Genomic DNA, 17,074 nt, shown 5'->3' with positions numbered 1-17,074 from the left:
AGACTTTTCTGCCAAATAAGAAGGGATTTCATTTGTTTCTGCCTAAAGTAACACAGAATAGAAGAAAAGAAGAGCCGTTCCCCCCACCCTTAAGAGGCTGTGGCAGACTGGAGTGCTCGTGTGTAACAGATGGGTCACTTGCAGGAAGTTGATAGTCTCATTCTTTTTTTTTTTTTTTTTTTTTTTTTTTTGAGACAGAGTGTCTCTGTCGCCCAGGCTGGAGTGCAGTGGCGCGATCTCAGCTCACGGCAAGCTCCGCCTCCCGGGTTCAAGCCATTCTCCTGCCTCAGCCTCCCGAGTAGCTGGGACTACAGGCACCCGCCACCACACCCGGCTGTTTTTTTTGTGTGTGTTTTTAGTAGAGACGAGGTTTCACCATGTTAGCCAGGATAGATAGTCTTATTCTTATTTCCACTTTCTGATAACAGACCTGGCTCACCAGGGCCCATCCCCAACTCACCTGGGCAATCCCCATCTAATTTCACCTCCCTGCCAGCTTTCTATCCTGTTCCCCACAAAGGCTCCCTGTCCAGCTGCTGTGCGATTCCTTCCTCTTTCCTGAAGAAAATCCGGGCCCATGGATTCAGGGCCAGAATCCCCTCTGATGTACCAACTACTGGCCCCGCAGCAGACTCCTGGCTAGGGGAGAGAAGATCAAATGCTCAGTCTATCTAATTCCTTTCAAGGTCAAGTCCCCTTAATACAGGTGCAGAAAATAACAGGTGAATCACTTTCTCATGGTTTAGGCCTGTGTTAGGCCCTGAAGAATCTCAGGCTAGTATGTTTCTATGGCACTCCCTAAGGACCGCATCCACTCTGCAAGAGGAGGGCACAGGGGCACGTCCCACACACCACACCCATACCATACCACATGCGCCACACTGACACACCACACACATACCATGCCACACCTACACATCACACATACACACACCACAGGCACCACACTTACACATCACACATACACACACTCCACATCCATGCACCACACACACACACACAACCACACCACATGCACTGCACTTAATACATATACACATAGCACACCACACCCATGTACCACCCATACACACTCACACCACCCTGTGCACCAAACACACACATGCACCACTGACACCCCCCACACACACCACATACACCACACTGACACATCACACACACACCACACACATGCATTACACTGACACACCACACCACACACCATATGCACCACACTGACACACCACACACACACCACATGCACTGCGCTTACACTTCACACATATACACACACCCATGCACCACCCATACACACTCGCACCACTCTGTGCACCCCACACACACCACATGCACCACACACACCACATGCACCACACACACATGCAGTGCACTTACATATCACACATACACACACATCCATGCACCACACTGACACACCACACACACACACAACACATGTACCATGCTTACACACCACACATACACACACACCACACCCATGCACCACACATACATACACCACCCTGTGCACCACACACAACACACTCACAACACATCACACCACAGGCACCACACTCACATCACAGCACAGGCACCACACACGTCACACCACATGCACCCCCGGCCCCCACACACACTGAATGAGTAACAGCCACACAGAGGGCAGGGCCTGGGCCCGGTACTGAGTCCCTCCTTGCCTCTGAGCAGCACACCGCCTAAGGCAGGCCCAGCCCACGGCTCCAGGGGCTGTCATGGATTTCCAGGGACTTTCCGAGGACAGAGCCTGGAGCCTGTCTTGCTGGCGAGCAAATGGCAGTCCTCGAGATCACCCTGACTGCGCGCTGTGCACCCGCACACTCATACGTGTGCACACACACGCACTTGTGCAAGCGCGCACACGAGCCAAGCCAGGCAGCCGCACAGCAGCCGCCAGGGTCGGGCTGATGAATCCGGAGGCCCGGGTCACCTCGCGGCCCGCAGGCAGGCGCCGGAGGGGCCGGCGGCGCGCGCACGTGGCTGGGCCCCGGCGGCTGGGCCTTTAAGGGGGCGGGGGCGGGCCGCGTTGGTAGCAGGGGGGAGAACGGCGGCCCCCGCAGGCCCAGCCGCGCCCCCTCCCTCGGGCACCGCCCCCGCCCCGCCCCGCCCCGCGGCCCGAGCCTCCTCCGGCCACTGCTGGGCCGCGGGCGGGACGCCCGGGGCGGCGCGCGCAGGAGGAAGCGCGCCCGGCCGCGGCCCAGGAACTTCCCTGACGCCGAGTCGGGAGCGCCGGCCGCGGGGTCCGCTCGCGCCCCTGTTCCGCAGGTGTGCGGGGCTTTCGCCCAGCCCCAGCCGCGGCCGCCGCGCATTTCCTCCCCGCTCGCCCCGCCCGGAGGCCCCGGGCCGCGCTCCTCGCCGGGCTCCGACCCCGCCGCGCCCCCTCCACGCCCCCCGCGCGCCGCGGCCGCCGCCAGCGCGTGTCCTGAGTCCGCCGCTCCGGCCCGGGGCTGCCGGGGAAGTTGGGGCGAGGTGGGCCGGGGATGCGCCATGGCTATGGCCCGGCTGGGCTCGTGGCTTGGGGAGGCGCAGTGGCTCGCGCTAGTGTCGCTCTTCGTCGCGGCGCTGGCCACGGTAGGCCTGTACCTGGCGCAGTGGGCGCTGGCCAGAGCGCGACCCCAGCCCCAGCGGCGGGCGGTGGAGCATGGAGAGGGGCAGCGCCCGGGGTCCGACGCGCTCCTGTCCTGGATCCTGACGCTGGGCAGCTGGAGGAGCCAGTGGCAGGCGGCCTGGGTGACCGCCCTGAACGAGGAGGCCGAGAGGAAAGGGGTGAGTTTCCGGGACTGCGGGCCGGGGGGCGGCCGATGCCGGGGCGGTCTGTCCGGGCCGAGCTCTTTCCTGGAGGCGTCGCCGCAGCCCCTGACCCAGGCGAAGGTGTTGAGTCCTCCCCCCAGCGCAGAGCATCCTCGAGAGTTAGGAGAGAGACGGAGGAGCGAGGACCCTTGACTGGGAGACAAGACAAAGTGATTCATTTTATTCTCCAAACGGCAGGTGCGCCGGGCCCTGGGCTCCCCGAGGGACAGGCTGGCGGTTGGAGGGACTGTCAGTAGCGCTCATCCGCGCCAGTCGGTACCTCCCCTGCCTGGAGTCCCGGCGCGAATTCCTGTGCCTGATCGGACACTCACTGAGCTTGCACATGATACATGAATAGCTGTGACCCCAATGTGCTTCCACCTCTCATAGAGCTGAATTTCACCAAGAATTTATCTCCAGAGACTTGCATTCCTTGGCATATAAAAACAGCGACCGTTTGCTGAGGGCCAGCCGCTGGGCAGACAACCTACCGAGGCTTTCGGTGTGTCTGCCATCTCTGAATCCTCACAACTCCTGGGACATAGGTGTTATCAATGTTTTACAGATGAGGAAACCGAGGCCCAGAGACGGCAGGCAGCCTGCCCAGTGCCACACAGCTCGTGGGTGGCAGAGCTGGCATGTGAGCCCAGCTGCCCTGGCCTGCAAGCTAAGGGCCTCGTGTCTTACCTCTGCTGCCTCACAGTCCTGTGGGCGTTTCTGTAGTCGCTGATTGCTCCTTGACTTATTTTTGCTTTTAAGACATCTTAGTTTAATGACAAGTTCCTGGCATGTACTGTTCTTAGGCATTTCACAGGAGGAGTTGGAGCCTGGGTGAGTTTGGGGAGGCGCCCCTAGTCTTGGCCGCTGCTCCGCCCTTCCAGGCCACAGTTTCCTGCACCTACATGTAAAGCTCAGTGGTCATTCGCTGTGGAAATAGCAGAATTGCTAATTTTGAATGTCCGGCCCCATCAACCTTCAAAATATTCCACGGCAGGCCCTGTGCCTGGTCCTTGCGCCATGGCCTTGGAAGACATGGCCATGGAATTAAAAAACAAAAAAGCTTTGACTATCAGTTAGCAGACATCCAGCAAATCAAGAGACCTTGTTCTGAACTCTTGAAAAAGAACATAAATGACTGTAGTTTTTGGAGGAGAAAAAGCTTCAGGGTCAGTCGACTGACTTTTGTCCTGGTGCCCAGAATCTGTGCCTCAGCTGTCCAGAGCTGAAGAGTTTCTCAGGGAAACCAGTGGTCTCTTGTGGGAGCCCTCCACTCCTGTTGGTCTCACATCCAGGAGCAAATGCAGGTGTTTCCCCGGGAAGCTGCCGTCACTGACCCCTGATTGACCTGGTATCAAGGCTTCTGAGGCTGAGTCCCCTCCAGGCTGGTGGCGCGATTGGGCACCAGTCTCATCCGTGCCCTTTGTAGGAGGCAGGCGAGTGTTGGGTGAATGACCTGTGAGTTCCGCTTCTAACTCTGGAGTTTCAGGCCCAGAGGCAGTGACCCTACCTTCTGTATATTTGGGATGGTTTGTTTCCTGACATGTATGGGTTGGCTTCAGAAAATATGATCCCCTTGGATATGATCCTTCCATATTCCCATCTGCCTGAAGTGTGGAGAGGCAGAGAAGAGGATGTCCCTGCCCTGGCATCTGTCTTGGGCTGGTCAAGTCAATCTGAGAACACTGAAGGAAATATTTGAAAGTTTTGAATAAAAACTTTTTACCTGAGTCTTTGTGTGGGATCAGGGAGGGTTTGCATTCAGGGAGAGGAGAGAGGGTCTCAGCTTGTTTGCACCTTTTCTGTTCTCTCTCTGCTGTTGGCCACACACTGCAGTCTCAGACCCCTGTCTCTCCTGACTTCCTGTTTGGAAGAGGCAACAGTGTCCTGGATTCATGCTCAAAGCAACCCAGGACCATCTCTGCCATATTTGCATGGACATAGTCCATTAGTTCTGTGATGCCAGTCTTTGGTATTGCTTACTTTCCTGGGGACTGGGGTGGGGGAACACAGCCCTGATGCCTGGGAATGTCATGTCATTTCCATTCAAATGGAACGTTTTGCAGGCAGATAGGATCTGGGTGACTGGGCTCCCTATGAGTGATGGTCACACACCCTCCCCGCATCCTGAGCCATCGCTGCTGTGTCAGTGATGGCATTGTGGGTGAGCAGGTGGTGGTGTTTGCATTCCTGGCTGCCCTGAGTCTGGTGATTGTCACACACATCCGAGCATCCTGGGCCATCTCTGTTGTGACAGTGATGGCCGTGTGGGAGAGCAGGGGCTGCTATGTCCATTCGTGGCTGCCCTGACTCTGGCAGGAGTTTCTCGCTGCCCTCCCCCACCTCAATTCCCACTAATCCCGGATTAGGGCTGACACTCCGAGCCCGCTCTCGCCCGGAGAGCCACAGCTTAGTGCTCCCCCTCCTGCCTCTGCCTTGTCCTGATGTCACTCTGTCCTACCCAGGGAGGAGACCAGTTCTTGGCCTGTCACTTAGGGATTGAGAAGACCTGGTAATAACTTAATCACATCCAGCATTCTGTCTGAAAAGTGGAGTTTTTTATACAACGGAGACACTAACTCCTCCTATTCCAAGTTTTACCCCACCTTTGTATTTTAAGATGGAAAGAAACCCTAAACTCTTCTAGCCAAGCCCCTTTCTTCTCCAGAAGAGGAGACTGAGGCCCATGAGCTGGAGGAATTTGCTGAGGTCTGCCCATCAGTGGCTGCAGCCTGTTCCCTTGTGGGAAGCAGTTTCAACTTGGAGACCTAAATGTTTCCTTTAAATGAGAGCCAGCGAGAATGGCTCAGAGAGTCGAGTTGTTGATGTGTTATCCCAAACAGTGGGGCTCGCACCTCCCAGAATCCAAGGACTGGGCAGCACTGGAGGAGTCCTCGTGCTCTCTGATGACCACTGCAGCAGTGCAGACTCCCCATATCGCAGGGGACCTTGGATTCCCACCCTCACTCCAGAAAGGGTTCTACATTTTATGTGACAGTGATTTGCACTGACCTCAGAGGAAACCATTGCTGATCTGCCGGCTGGCCAGGTGGACGCCAGGTATGCAGAGATCACAGGAGTCCTGCCCAGAGAGCTTAGTGACACACATGCCTGCCCCCTACATCCGCCTCAGTAGGCTTGGGGAGCACACTGTGAGGGTGTCCCATGGTTGAGAATCACTGGTGAGAAGCTGCTAGAACACACCTGCCATCCATCAAAGTTACTCTTTCTTTTTTTTTAATTTAATTTAATTTAATTTAATTTTTTTTTTTTTTTTTTTTTTTTTGAGACGGAGTCTCGCTCTGCCGCCCAGGCTGGAGTGCAGTGGCCAGATCTCAGCTCACTGCAAGCTCCGCCTCCCGGGTTCACGCCATTCTCCTGCCTCAGCCTCCGGAGTAGCTGGGACTACAGGCGCCCACCACCTCGCCCCGCTAGTTTTTTGTATTTTTTTAGTAGAGACGGGGTTTCACCGTATTAGCCAGGATGGTCTCCATCTCCTGACCTCGTGATCTGCCCGTCTTGGCCTCCCAAAGTGCTGGGATTACAGGCTTGAGCCACCGCGCCCGGCCTCTTTCTTTTTTTTTATTGTTATACTTTAAGTTCTAGGGTACATGTGTGCAACGTGCAGGTTTGTTACATAGGTATACATGTGCCATGTTGGTTTGCTGCACCCATCAACTCATCGTTTACATTAGGTATTTGTCTGAATGCTATTCCTCCGCCAGTCCCCCACCCCCCGACAGGCCCTGGTGTATGATGTTCCCCGCCCTGTGTCCATGTGTTCTCGTTGTTCAACTCCCACCTATGAGTGAGAACATATGGTGTTTGGTTTTCTGTCCTTGTGATAGTTTGCTGAGAATGCTGGTTTCCAGCTACATCCATGTCCCTGCAAAGGACATGAACTCATCCTTTTTTATGGCTGCATAGTATTCCATGGTATATATGTGCCACATTTTCTTAATCCAGTCTATTGTTGATAGGTATTTGGGTTGGTTCCAAGTCTTTGCTATTGTGAATAATGCTGCAGTAAACATCCATGTGCATGTGTCTTTATAGTAGCATGATTTATAGTCCTTTGAGTATATACCCAGTAATGGGATTGCTGGGTCAAATGGTATTTCTAGTTCTAGAGCCTTGAGGAATTGCCACACTGTCTTCCACAATGGTTGAACTAATTTACACTCCCACCAACAGGGTAAATAGAGTTCCTCTTTCATCCAGCACCACCTAAAAGCAGTTGTTTGAGCTTTGACTCTTGCCTCTCCACTTGGTGTGGTGTTGCAGACACCTAATTCCCATCGATGTGATCACTCTTTGGTCATAGAGAACAGAAGATCCCAGAACTGGCTCAGTCTCAGGTCAGGCTCCTTAGACTGAGAACTGATATTATGGTATCCAAAAGCACCAGTTGAGATTTTCCTTTTGCTCCCCTGTGATTACATCAGTATTTACGAAGTGGTTCATGATCATCAGATATACCCTCAACACCCCCTTGGGAGTCTCCGGGACTGCTGTCCCACAGTCTCCTTGACTCTGGGATCCAGCGTGCTTGCCGCCGATGGCCCCTGCCCGTGGGCTGCGTAGCACTCCTCCCAAGGCTGATGCTGTCTGGACCACGTGTGGGCAGCGCCCGTCCCGAAGTGAGGCCTGTGTTCTGTGGCCTGCGCTCTGGGCTTGTCTAGTAACGGCCCACCTGAGTGGGATGAGGCCCCGGACGAGGAGGATCCCCAGTGCTGTTTGTTTCTTTAGTCCTTCAGCCCAGGGTTTCTTTAAAGGAATGTTCCAAATGCAGATGATCAAGACTGTAACTATCAAACAATTTGTGGTCTTTGGAAAAAAAAAAAAAAAAGAAAGAAAGATGCTGTGTGGACTTGGAACATGTTATTAATAGCACTGACTTGAATAGAAGTTTCTGCATTTACAAAGTAAACAAAGTGGCCACCAGACTTCAGAGTCTTTGCATTATATAATGACCTTCCAGTTGTGCTCACAAAGTCCAAACTCCTTGACCAATGACAGTGACTGTGGTGTAGGAAGCCAGTTGGTAGAACTGTGGCAGCCACTGTGGGGAAGGGCCATGGAGCTGTCCTTCCCTCCTCCAGTAGAAGGAACTTGGGCCTTTTTGGTGCTGTGAACCCTGCACTCTCCACCGTGACCCCTTCTGTTGCTCCAGTGTCCAGGGACCTTTCCTGTATGGGGCCTTCCCACAGGTCATTCCTTTTGTTTGGAATTCTTATCTTTTTTTCCTGCTTTTTTAACTTCTCTAAATCTTTTGGGTCTTGGCTCAGAGGTCCCTGATCCTCCCCTTCAGCCAGGATGCTCCCCACCCTGCCCTCCTCCCAACCCCCTGGAGTCACTTATGCCCTGGTCAGCTCCCGGCATTGTGAGCTGGGGCAGAGCCAGGGGCCGTCCAGGCAGAGCCAGTCCCAGTGCCCAGCACAAAGCCGGCTCGCGGCAGGCTGTGGTCTCAGTGGGGTGAATGATGGGCCTCTGGAGGAGGAGAAACAGTGGTGATGCCCATTCCTCCATCTGGACTCAGGCCTTCTGTCTTGGGAGCCGGCCAGGCCTGGGCAAAACAAGCTGTTTAATGTGCTTTGTTTTTCACTTCTAAAGCATCAACATTAAAGGAGGCTCTGATGACTTTGCAAGTCATCAATGCAAAACCCAGGAATAGGCGCCAGTTCAGTTTGTTCTTTGCACTCACCCATTCTCCCAACAAGACAGGAATTCAGGAAAGTGTGGGTGTAGTGTTCACATCAACTAAAATTCCCCCAACGCTAACTTCCATTCCCGCGGGCCCCTGGTAGGTTGCTGAGGAGAGAAGGCACTTCTTCAGCTCGTGGAAGAGCCTGTGGGGAAACTCTGGAGCTGGGTGTGGGTTTGCTTGATGCTCCAGCTCTGCCTTCCCAGCTGTGCGATCCTGGGAGAGTCTCTGTGCATCATCTACAGGAGGGAAAACTTTGGGTTCAATCCAGAAAACAAAATCCACTCTCCTAGCGGTAAGATCAGATCTGTGTGAGGCATTTAGCAAAATGCCTGGTACATAGTGAGACAATAAAGGTAGGCTGCTCTCTTTAAAGTCTTATTTTTTAAACTTTTTATTTTGAACTGTTTTCACAGAAAACTTGAAAATAATTCAGCTTCCATATATTCCTCGCTCAGCCTTGCATAACCACAGCTCAATGATCAGAACCAAGAAATTAACATTGGTGCCATGTTACTATGATTCGTAACACAATGAGATTAATGTAATGTAATAATTCAAGAAATTTAGGCCAGGCGCGGTGGCTCACGCCTGTAATCCCAGCACTTTGGGAGACTGAGGCGGGCGGATCACCTTAGGTCAAGAGTTCAAGACCAGCCTGACCAACATGGAGAAACCCCATCTCTACTAAAAATACAAAATTAGCTGGGTGCGGTGGCATGTGCCTGTAATCCCAGGTACTCGGGAGGCTGAGGCAGGAGAATCGCTTGAACCCGGGAGGCAGAGATTGCAGTGAGCCAAGATTGTGCCATTGTACTCCAGCCTGGGCAACAAGAGTGAAACTCCGTCTCACAAAAGAGAGAGAGAGAGAAAGAGAGAGAGAGAGAGAGAGGAGGAAGAAAGGAAGGAAGGAAGGAAAGAAGGAAGGAAAGAAAGAAAGAGAGAGAGAGAGAAAGAAAGAAAGAAAGAAAGAGAAAGAAAGAAAGAAAGAGTAACATTGTCACAACGCCTAATGACTAAAGCGAAGGCCTTCTTTGAATTTCACCAGTTTTCCACCTGTCTCCTTGTATCATTCTAGGTTCCCATTAAGGGTACCTGTGGTGTTGAGTTGTGACTTCTTCATCACCTGCAGTCTGTCAGGGTTTCTCAGTCTTCCTTTGTTTTTTATGACCTTGATAACTGAAGACTATTGATTATTATTTTGCTGACTGTCTTTCCATTTGCCTGGCATTTTCATATGGTTGGAGTGAGGTTATACAAACCACAGAAGTGGTGTGCACTGTGTCTGGGGCTTGTGACGTCAGTGTATCTTGTTGCAGTGGAAGCTGAGCTTGGTGCCTTGGTTAAGGTGAGTTGTGCTGGGGTCATCCTCTTGTATTTTATGTCTCCTCCTGTATTAGTCCATTCTTGCATTGCCAGAAAGAAATGCCTGAGACTGGTAGTTTATAAGAAAAGAGGTTTAATTGACTGATGGTTCTGCTGTCCAGGAATCATGGCATTCTGTTTCTGGGGAGGCCTCAGGAAACTTACAATCATAGTGGAAGGTGAAGGGGAGCAGGCTTATCTTCTATGACCCGGAGCAGGAGGGAGAGAAAGAGGCAGGAGGTGCTACACACTTTTAAACAACCAGATCTCATGAGAACTCACTCAATGTACAGTACCACGTGGGGATGGTGCTAAACCATTCATGAGAACTCCCCCCACCATGATCCGGTCACCTCCCACCAGGCCCCTCTGGCAACACTGGAGATTACAATTCAAGATGAGATTTGGGCAGGGATACAAATCCACATCATGTCACCTCCTTATATCTTTCCTGCTGTAGTTAACAGGTAGTGTGGGGACATACTTGGAGCCTGTGCAGATCCTGTCGCTCCTCAAACTTTTCCTCACTGATTTCGCAACCATTGGTATATCTTGTGTGCAGTGATGACGCAGGTGCAGTTCGCTTGATGGTGACTTTGTTTCCTCTTCCTTGCTCTCTTTATTATTTGGAACTCTACTGCAGGAGAGATCTATCATTTCTCCTCCAGTGAGATATTTATCTGATTGTTTAGCTCAATATGGACTCAATGGGTGTTTATTTTATTCTGTGGGTTATAATCCCACACTATCACTATTTATTATATTGTTGTATCAGTTTGTTTTCACACTGCTTTGGACTTCCCTGAGAGTGGGTAACTGATAAAGAAAAGACATTTAATGACTCACAGTTCCACATGGCTGGGGAAGCCTCAGGAAACCTACAATCATGGTGGTAGGGGAAGCAGGCATCTTCTTCACAAGGTGGCAGGAGAGGGAAGAAGGAAGGAGGAACTTCCAAACACTTATGAACGCATCAGATCTTATGAGAACTCACTATCATGAGGACAGCATGGGAGAGACCGCCCCATGATCCAGTCACCTCCCTCCCTCTACAGATGGGGATTACAGGGCCCTCCCTTGACACGTGGGGATTACAAACAGAGCCAAACCAAATCAGTTGCTTAAGTTGTTCTCCTTTGGGCCATCGGGGTGCTCCTTTGAGAGGAGCCTCTTGTGTTCTTCCATCAAGCCCACTTTTTTTTTTTTTTTCCATTTCCTTCATGTTTCCACAAAATGTTTGTTTTTGGCTCCCCACAGGCCCTGGATTCAACCACTTCTTCACGCAGCCCTGATTCCTTTTATTGGAGAAGTGTTTAGAAACCAAGACCTAGGCACTGGGTGTGTTCATTACCGCTTGGTTCTCATTGCTCCCCTTCAGTGCTTCAGTGTTCAGCAATAGCAAACATATATGTGTATACCAACATGTGTGCACGTGTCTATATTTCTGTGTATTTCTCTCTGCGTTTATCTTAAAAATCATGATTGTATCCTGTACCTTGGGTTCTAGTCCAACAGAGTTCATTTTAGTTTTTTCCCTTTCTTATTCTTAACTCGCTTCTCCAAGAGTAAGACATTGGACATATGCTGTCTTATTTACTTTCTACTTATATGTTCAGTTCTAGTATATGCATAAAGTAGTTTCTGAGTTCCCAACCTATGAAACACATTTACTGGATTACAGCATTTATGTGCAGTCAAGATGTAGTTTTCCAAGCTTCTTAGGTTATATCTGTATTTTTCCCATCCCCTTCAGGGTGGTTATATTGTTCATTTGTAGTGCATGTGTTTGTTGGTGCACCACAGCCACACAGTTTTAATTATGGGGTTTCTATAGTCTGTTTTAATATTTGGTGGAGCTAGTTACCCTTGTCTTCCTTTTTCAGTGTTTTCCTGGCAATTCTTGTGTGTTTCTTTTTCCATGTGGACACAAAGTCTTCCTTTAGTCTAAGTGGAATGGGGTCTGGAATGAGGGTTCTCTCAGCATTGACACAGCAGCAGAGATGCAGAGATACCTGAATTTGTGGTTGTGTGTGGCAGGCAGGCACACCCTGCTCCTGAAACTCAAGGACTCGGCAGATCAGAAAAGGAAAAGCAATCTCTCTTAATAACTCATTTTCTTTGTGAGACCACCCCTTGACCTTAAGTTTCCTGGCAAACTCTTTTTTTTTTTTTTTCTTTTGAGATGGAGTCTCGCTCTGTTGCCCAGGCTGGAGTGCAGTGGTGTGATCTCGGCTCATTGCAAGCTCCGCCTCCCGGGTTCATGCCATTCTCCTGCCTCAGCCTTCCGAGTAGCTGGGATTACAGGCGCCTGCCACCAAGCCTGGCTAATTTTTTTTTGTATTTTTAGTAGAGATGGGGTTTCACCATGTTAGCCAGGATGGTCTCGATCTCCTGACCTTGTGATCCGCCCGCCTCGGCCTCCCAAAGTGCTGGGATTACAGGCGTGAGCCACCATGCCAGGCTGCAAACTCTTTTCAAGGTTTGAATTCAGAAGGTAGCAAGGGAAGAGGGTAAACACTGCATCTGCTGCCCCGGGGGAGCATGAGTCTGCACCTAGGCTGGTATAGGGCAACGTCGTATCTTTAGACTACTACAGAAGGTACATTGTTTCTCCACTGCATCCTCCCAGCTGCTGGCATGTTGCCTGCTCATGGTTCTCTGCCTGGCACTGTTCTCTGTGCTGGGTTCTGTTCTCTCAGGCCAGAGAGCCTGGTGCACAGAACTGTCTCACCACCAAGCTCACAGCGTGGCCCTGGCCAGCAGGTCCCACCCAAACAAGCTCCCACCACAGAGAATGCCAGCAGAGCAGCCCCGAAACTGTGATTTCATCCCTCTTGAGCAGTGCATTTAATTCTTTGCTGATTTTTTGGGGATGAGGTAGATAGTGCAAGAACAGGGTGAGGTTAGAAGTGTATAAATCAAAATGTTCTGTCGCTTTTAGGTTTACTCGGGTCATTGGGAATTCTTAAGAAATAGCCACAGCATAACCTCATTGCTTGCTCACTTGCACCATGCTTGCTGGAATCGCCATGGCACGGTTTTACACCACTTCCCGTCTCCCACCCTCGGTCATGCCTCGTAGCTGGACCTAGCTCACTGCGGTGGAGATGAGATACAATGGGAGCCTGTGGGGCTGCGTGTTTTTTAACCACCCAGTCGGAGCTTACTTAAACCTGATGTGCTTTCTACACCACGTCAGGAACAGAGTTCAAGGAGAGTTTCAATGTGGGGTTGTGTTGTTGGCATACACATTTGGCCTTCCGAGAGCTTAGTTTTGAAAGGGCAAGACTTGGCTGGCCACATAAACCCTGGTTTCTTTGTTATAAAACATTGGTCTTGTTGCCTTGTGGTCCTGTTTATTTAATTGTGCATCTCTTGTTTGGAGATTTAATTTTTTTCTCTTTGAGACAGGGCCTTGCTCTGTCGCCCAGGCTGGAGTGTGATCAGCTAAATACAACCTTCACCTCCTGGGTGCGAGTGATTCTTGTGCCTCAGCTTCCTGAGTAGCTGAGTTTACCCATGTGTGCCACCACACCCAGTTAATTTTTGTATTTTTGGTAGAGACAGGGTTTTGCCGTGTAGTCAGGCTGGTCTTGAACTGCTGGCCTTGAGTGATCTGCCTGCCTTGGCCTCCCAAAGTACTGGGATTACGGGTGTGAGCCACCATGCCTGGTCTTGCTTGGAGATTTTCAATTGGAAGAACCAGAACAGACATGAGCTGACGAGTTTCCTGAAAGGATGCTGGGGCAACATGCAGAGCCATGGGCAAAGGTGCACCTTGGGGCCAGGTGGCTCCAGAGGGCTGTGAAGTAGGGGCCAAGGAGTCTACTCGGTGGGCAGCCACCAGGTGGGCTCATTTCCAGCCAAGGAATCTTGGCCACCCTCTCAGATCCCAGGCAGAGACCAGCCCTGGGGGGTAGGAGAGGAGAATGGGGGACACCCTAAGTAACCGTGCCACAGCAACCACACGCAACAGGGAGAGGTGCCTCTCCTAGACCAGAGTAGAGGACTGGCCCTAGCAATCAGGGAGGACACAGCCGGAGCCCACTGTGCCGGCCAAGGTGACCGCCAGACCCACAGATCCTCTAATGTGCACGAAGCGGCCCTGCTCCAAGAGGCTGTTTCTTTCCTTATGCTGTCAGCAGAAAGATCCCGAACACCCTTCACAGGCTTCCTGCAGCATCTTCAGCCTCGCTCTGGGTTCCTGCCCTTTCCCAGCCTTCTCCTATAACTGAATCCTGCCCACTGAGCACAAGCCGTCAGCAGCTGCTCCTTGGATGTGCAAACCTACTGATATTTAGCCGTTGCTGCTATTTAGAAGCACAGGGTTAACAGAAAGACGTGTTAGTACATTTTCTTAATTTTTCAGAATTTTAAACAGATATGTAATTTAAAAGATGCAGCACCTCCTGTGCATGCCCCTCCTCATGCCGCCCCTCTGTTCCAGGGCCCGCCTTTCCTGTCCTTTGAGGAGGACCCGCGGCAGCAGCCCCTGGAGCTGGCAGTGCAGGAGGTCTCCAGTGTGCTCAGGTCGGCCGAGGAGAAGGTGAGCCTGGCAGCCCCTTTCCCTGCAGGAGGAAGTTAACTTGATGCCGGGGACGGGCAGTTTGCTTTGTTTAGAATCAGCGAAAATGCAGAACCCTTACAGTAGGAAAAAACATCAGAACAACCATCTGGCCCATCAACTGATGGGTAGATGAAGAAAGTGTGATCCGTCCACATAACGGGACGTTATTCCGCCTTGAAAAGGAGCGAGATTCTGACACTCGCTCCAGTGCGGATGAACCCTGAAAATTAGGTGTCAAGTGGAAAAAGCTGGACGCAAAAAGCCTCATATTGTGTGATTCCATTTATATGAACTATCCAGAGTAGATAAACCTGCAGAGACACAAAGGAGGTTCATGTTGCCAGGGCCTGGGTGAGGGACTCTTGGGGGAAAATGGAGAGTGACTGCCGATGGGCTGAAGGGTTCATGTTGGGGTGATGAAATGTCCTAGAATTGATGGTGGTGTTAGTTGTAGAACTCTGTGAATATATTAAAAACCATTGATTTGTACAGCTTCAACAGGTGAATCGTATCTCAGGGCATCTGATATCTGTTGCTCAAATATGTACATCCTGTTGTAGACTTTATATATTATGATATATCTAGATTTATATACATATGTTTACATATATATGAACTATGTAGATGTTATGTAGAATTCATTTTCCTGTTGCTAACAGTTTATATACTCAACTTACTAGACTCATCAGATACCATAAAGTATAAAAGCTTCTGAAATAAGTCCTAAGACATTTTCTCTCTGTCTTTTTTGGTTTTGTTTTGTATTGTTTTAGGGATGGGATCTCGCTCTATTGCCCAGGTTGGAGTGCAGGGGCATCAGCTTACTGCACCCTTAAACTTCTGGGCCCAAATGATCCTCTTGCCTCAGCCTCCTGAGTAGCTGGGACTACAGGCGCGTGTCACCGTGCCTGGCTAATTTTTTTTATTTCTTTTTTTGCAGAGATGGGGTCTTGCTGTGTTACCTAGGCTGGTTCTGAACTGTTAGTTTCAAGTGATCCTCCCACCTCAGCCTTTGGGAGCAAGTGCTGGGATTATAGATGTGATTCTCCATGACCAGCTGAAATTTTCTCTTTAATACAAGTCTTACCCTTGTACTCATTATATTATTGTTGTTGTTGTGATTATTATTATTATGTTTCTTACTCTTGGGCTCTGAATTTTCCCCATTAATAAAAACGGTTTATTTGCCAGTTATGTTCAGCATAACTAGCAAATCCAAAGACCAGCTCCATGTGGAGAAATACAGTGAATGTTCTTGTTGGCTGCTGAATGCACTGATTTGTAATTTACAGTCTAGAGTGGCAGTTAGACATGAGGGTATGGTCTTACTTTAGGAGGGAAAAGAAGGAATCAGTGCTTCTCCCCTTCCCCATAACTCACATGTATATTTCCCGTATGTGTATATAAAGAATCTGTTTTTGAAAGCATCATCTATAATGAAGTTCCGTCTTCTCTTCCTCCTCTTCCTACCTACACTGATGACTGTTCTTCTAAAGTTGGTCTGCTCTTTCTTCATTTTCAGCCTGTGTTTATATGTTACCTGTGTTGCTGTATGATGTTTATGGCTCTGTCTGCGTTTTTTGTTTTTTTTTTTTTTTTTTTTTTTTTTTTGAGACAGAGTCTCGCTCTATCACCCAGGCTGGAGTGCAGTGGCCGGATCTCAGCTCACTGCAAGCTCTGCCTCCCGGGTTTATGCCATTCTCCTGCCTCAGCCTCCCAAGTAGCTTTGACCACAGGCGCCCGCCACCTCGCCCGGCTAGTTTTTTGTATTTTTTAGTAGAGACGGGGTTTCACCGTGTTCGCCAGGATGGTCTCGATCTCCTGACCTCGTGATCCACCTGTCTCGGCCTCCCGAAGTGCTGGGATTACAGGCTTGAGCCACCGCGCCCGGCCTCTGTCTGCATTTTATTATCAAGTTAGGTGTGTGGGTACCATTTAGCAGACAGCAAGGAGGGGACGCCTGTGTGGCCCCAGGTGGAGGAGAGTGTTGCCGGCCCCTCCACCCCACCTCTCACGTATCCCTGTGACAGCTGGGGTATTTGTGTGTTTAACATTTTTATCATTTTTTATGTGCACTTTTGCAACAAGCTTTCTCTGTGTAGATCACTGTGATTTTGAGGCTTCTCCAGGTTAGTTTTTGTAGTTCTTTTCTTTGTAGTTCATTTTGCTTCAGCTATAATTCAGGATTCCAGATGAACCCGAGCTCACTTACCCATCTCCTATTACTGGGTAATTAAATTGTTTTCTCTTTTTCGAAAGTACGGCTTGAGTATCCCTTATCTGAAATTCTTGGGGTCAGGAGTATTTTGGGTATCAGATCTTTTTTTGGATTTTTGAATATTTGCATTATTTTTTACTAGTCAGGCATCCCGAATCCAAAATACTCCAGTGAGCATTTCCTTTGAGCGTCACATCAGCACTCAAAAAGTTTCAGATTTTGGAGCATTTCAGATTTGAGATTATTGGATTCGGGATGCTCAGTCCGCACAGACAGTGCTGCAGCGATTGTGTCTGTTCATTGCCTCCCAACTCCTCAGACAAGCACCGGAGGATCGCAAGAGAAGGCATGAGCCTGGCGGGTCGCTGGTGTGCACACTTCAGCTTGGCCAAGTATTCCTGAGTTAGTCACCAAAGTG

At 50.3% G+C, this 17,074-nt stretch overlaps 1 protein-coding gene across 3 annotated transcripts in view; it reads left to right on the top strand.

Moving 5' to 3' along the window:
* The first annotated feature begins 2,144 nt into the window (after positions 1-2,144).
* Positions 2,145-17,074, top strand: part of C2CD2 (C2 calcium dependent domain containing 2) — a 72,104-nt gene continuing 57,174 nt past the window's right edge. For 2 of the 3 annotated variants that reach the window (XM_030915544.1, XM_030915543.1), the window contains exons 1-2: positions 2,145-2,781; positions 14,319-14,417. In XM_030915544.1, the coding sequence (XP_030771404.1) occupies positions 2,503-2,781; positions 14,319-14,417 (378 nt within the window). In that variant the 5' untranslated portion in view covers positions 2,145-2,502. The remainder of the gene's footprint in view (positions 2,782-14,318; positions 14,418-17,074) is intronic. The other variant, XM_010383197.2, reaches the window with a different exon arrangement.

This window comes from Rhinopithecus roxellana, chromosome 13 (assembly GCF_007565055.1).
Source record: "Rhinopithecus roxellana isolate Shanxi Qingling chromosome 13, ASM756505v1, whole genome shotgun sequence".
NCBI lineage: Eukaryota > Metazoa > Chordata > Mammalia > Primates > Cercopithecidae > Rhinopithecus > Rhinopithecus roxellana.
The sequence above is the reverse complement of the archived record's forward strand: the minus strand, read 5'-3'. Positions and strand labels throughout refer to the sequence as shown.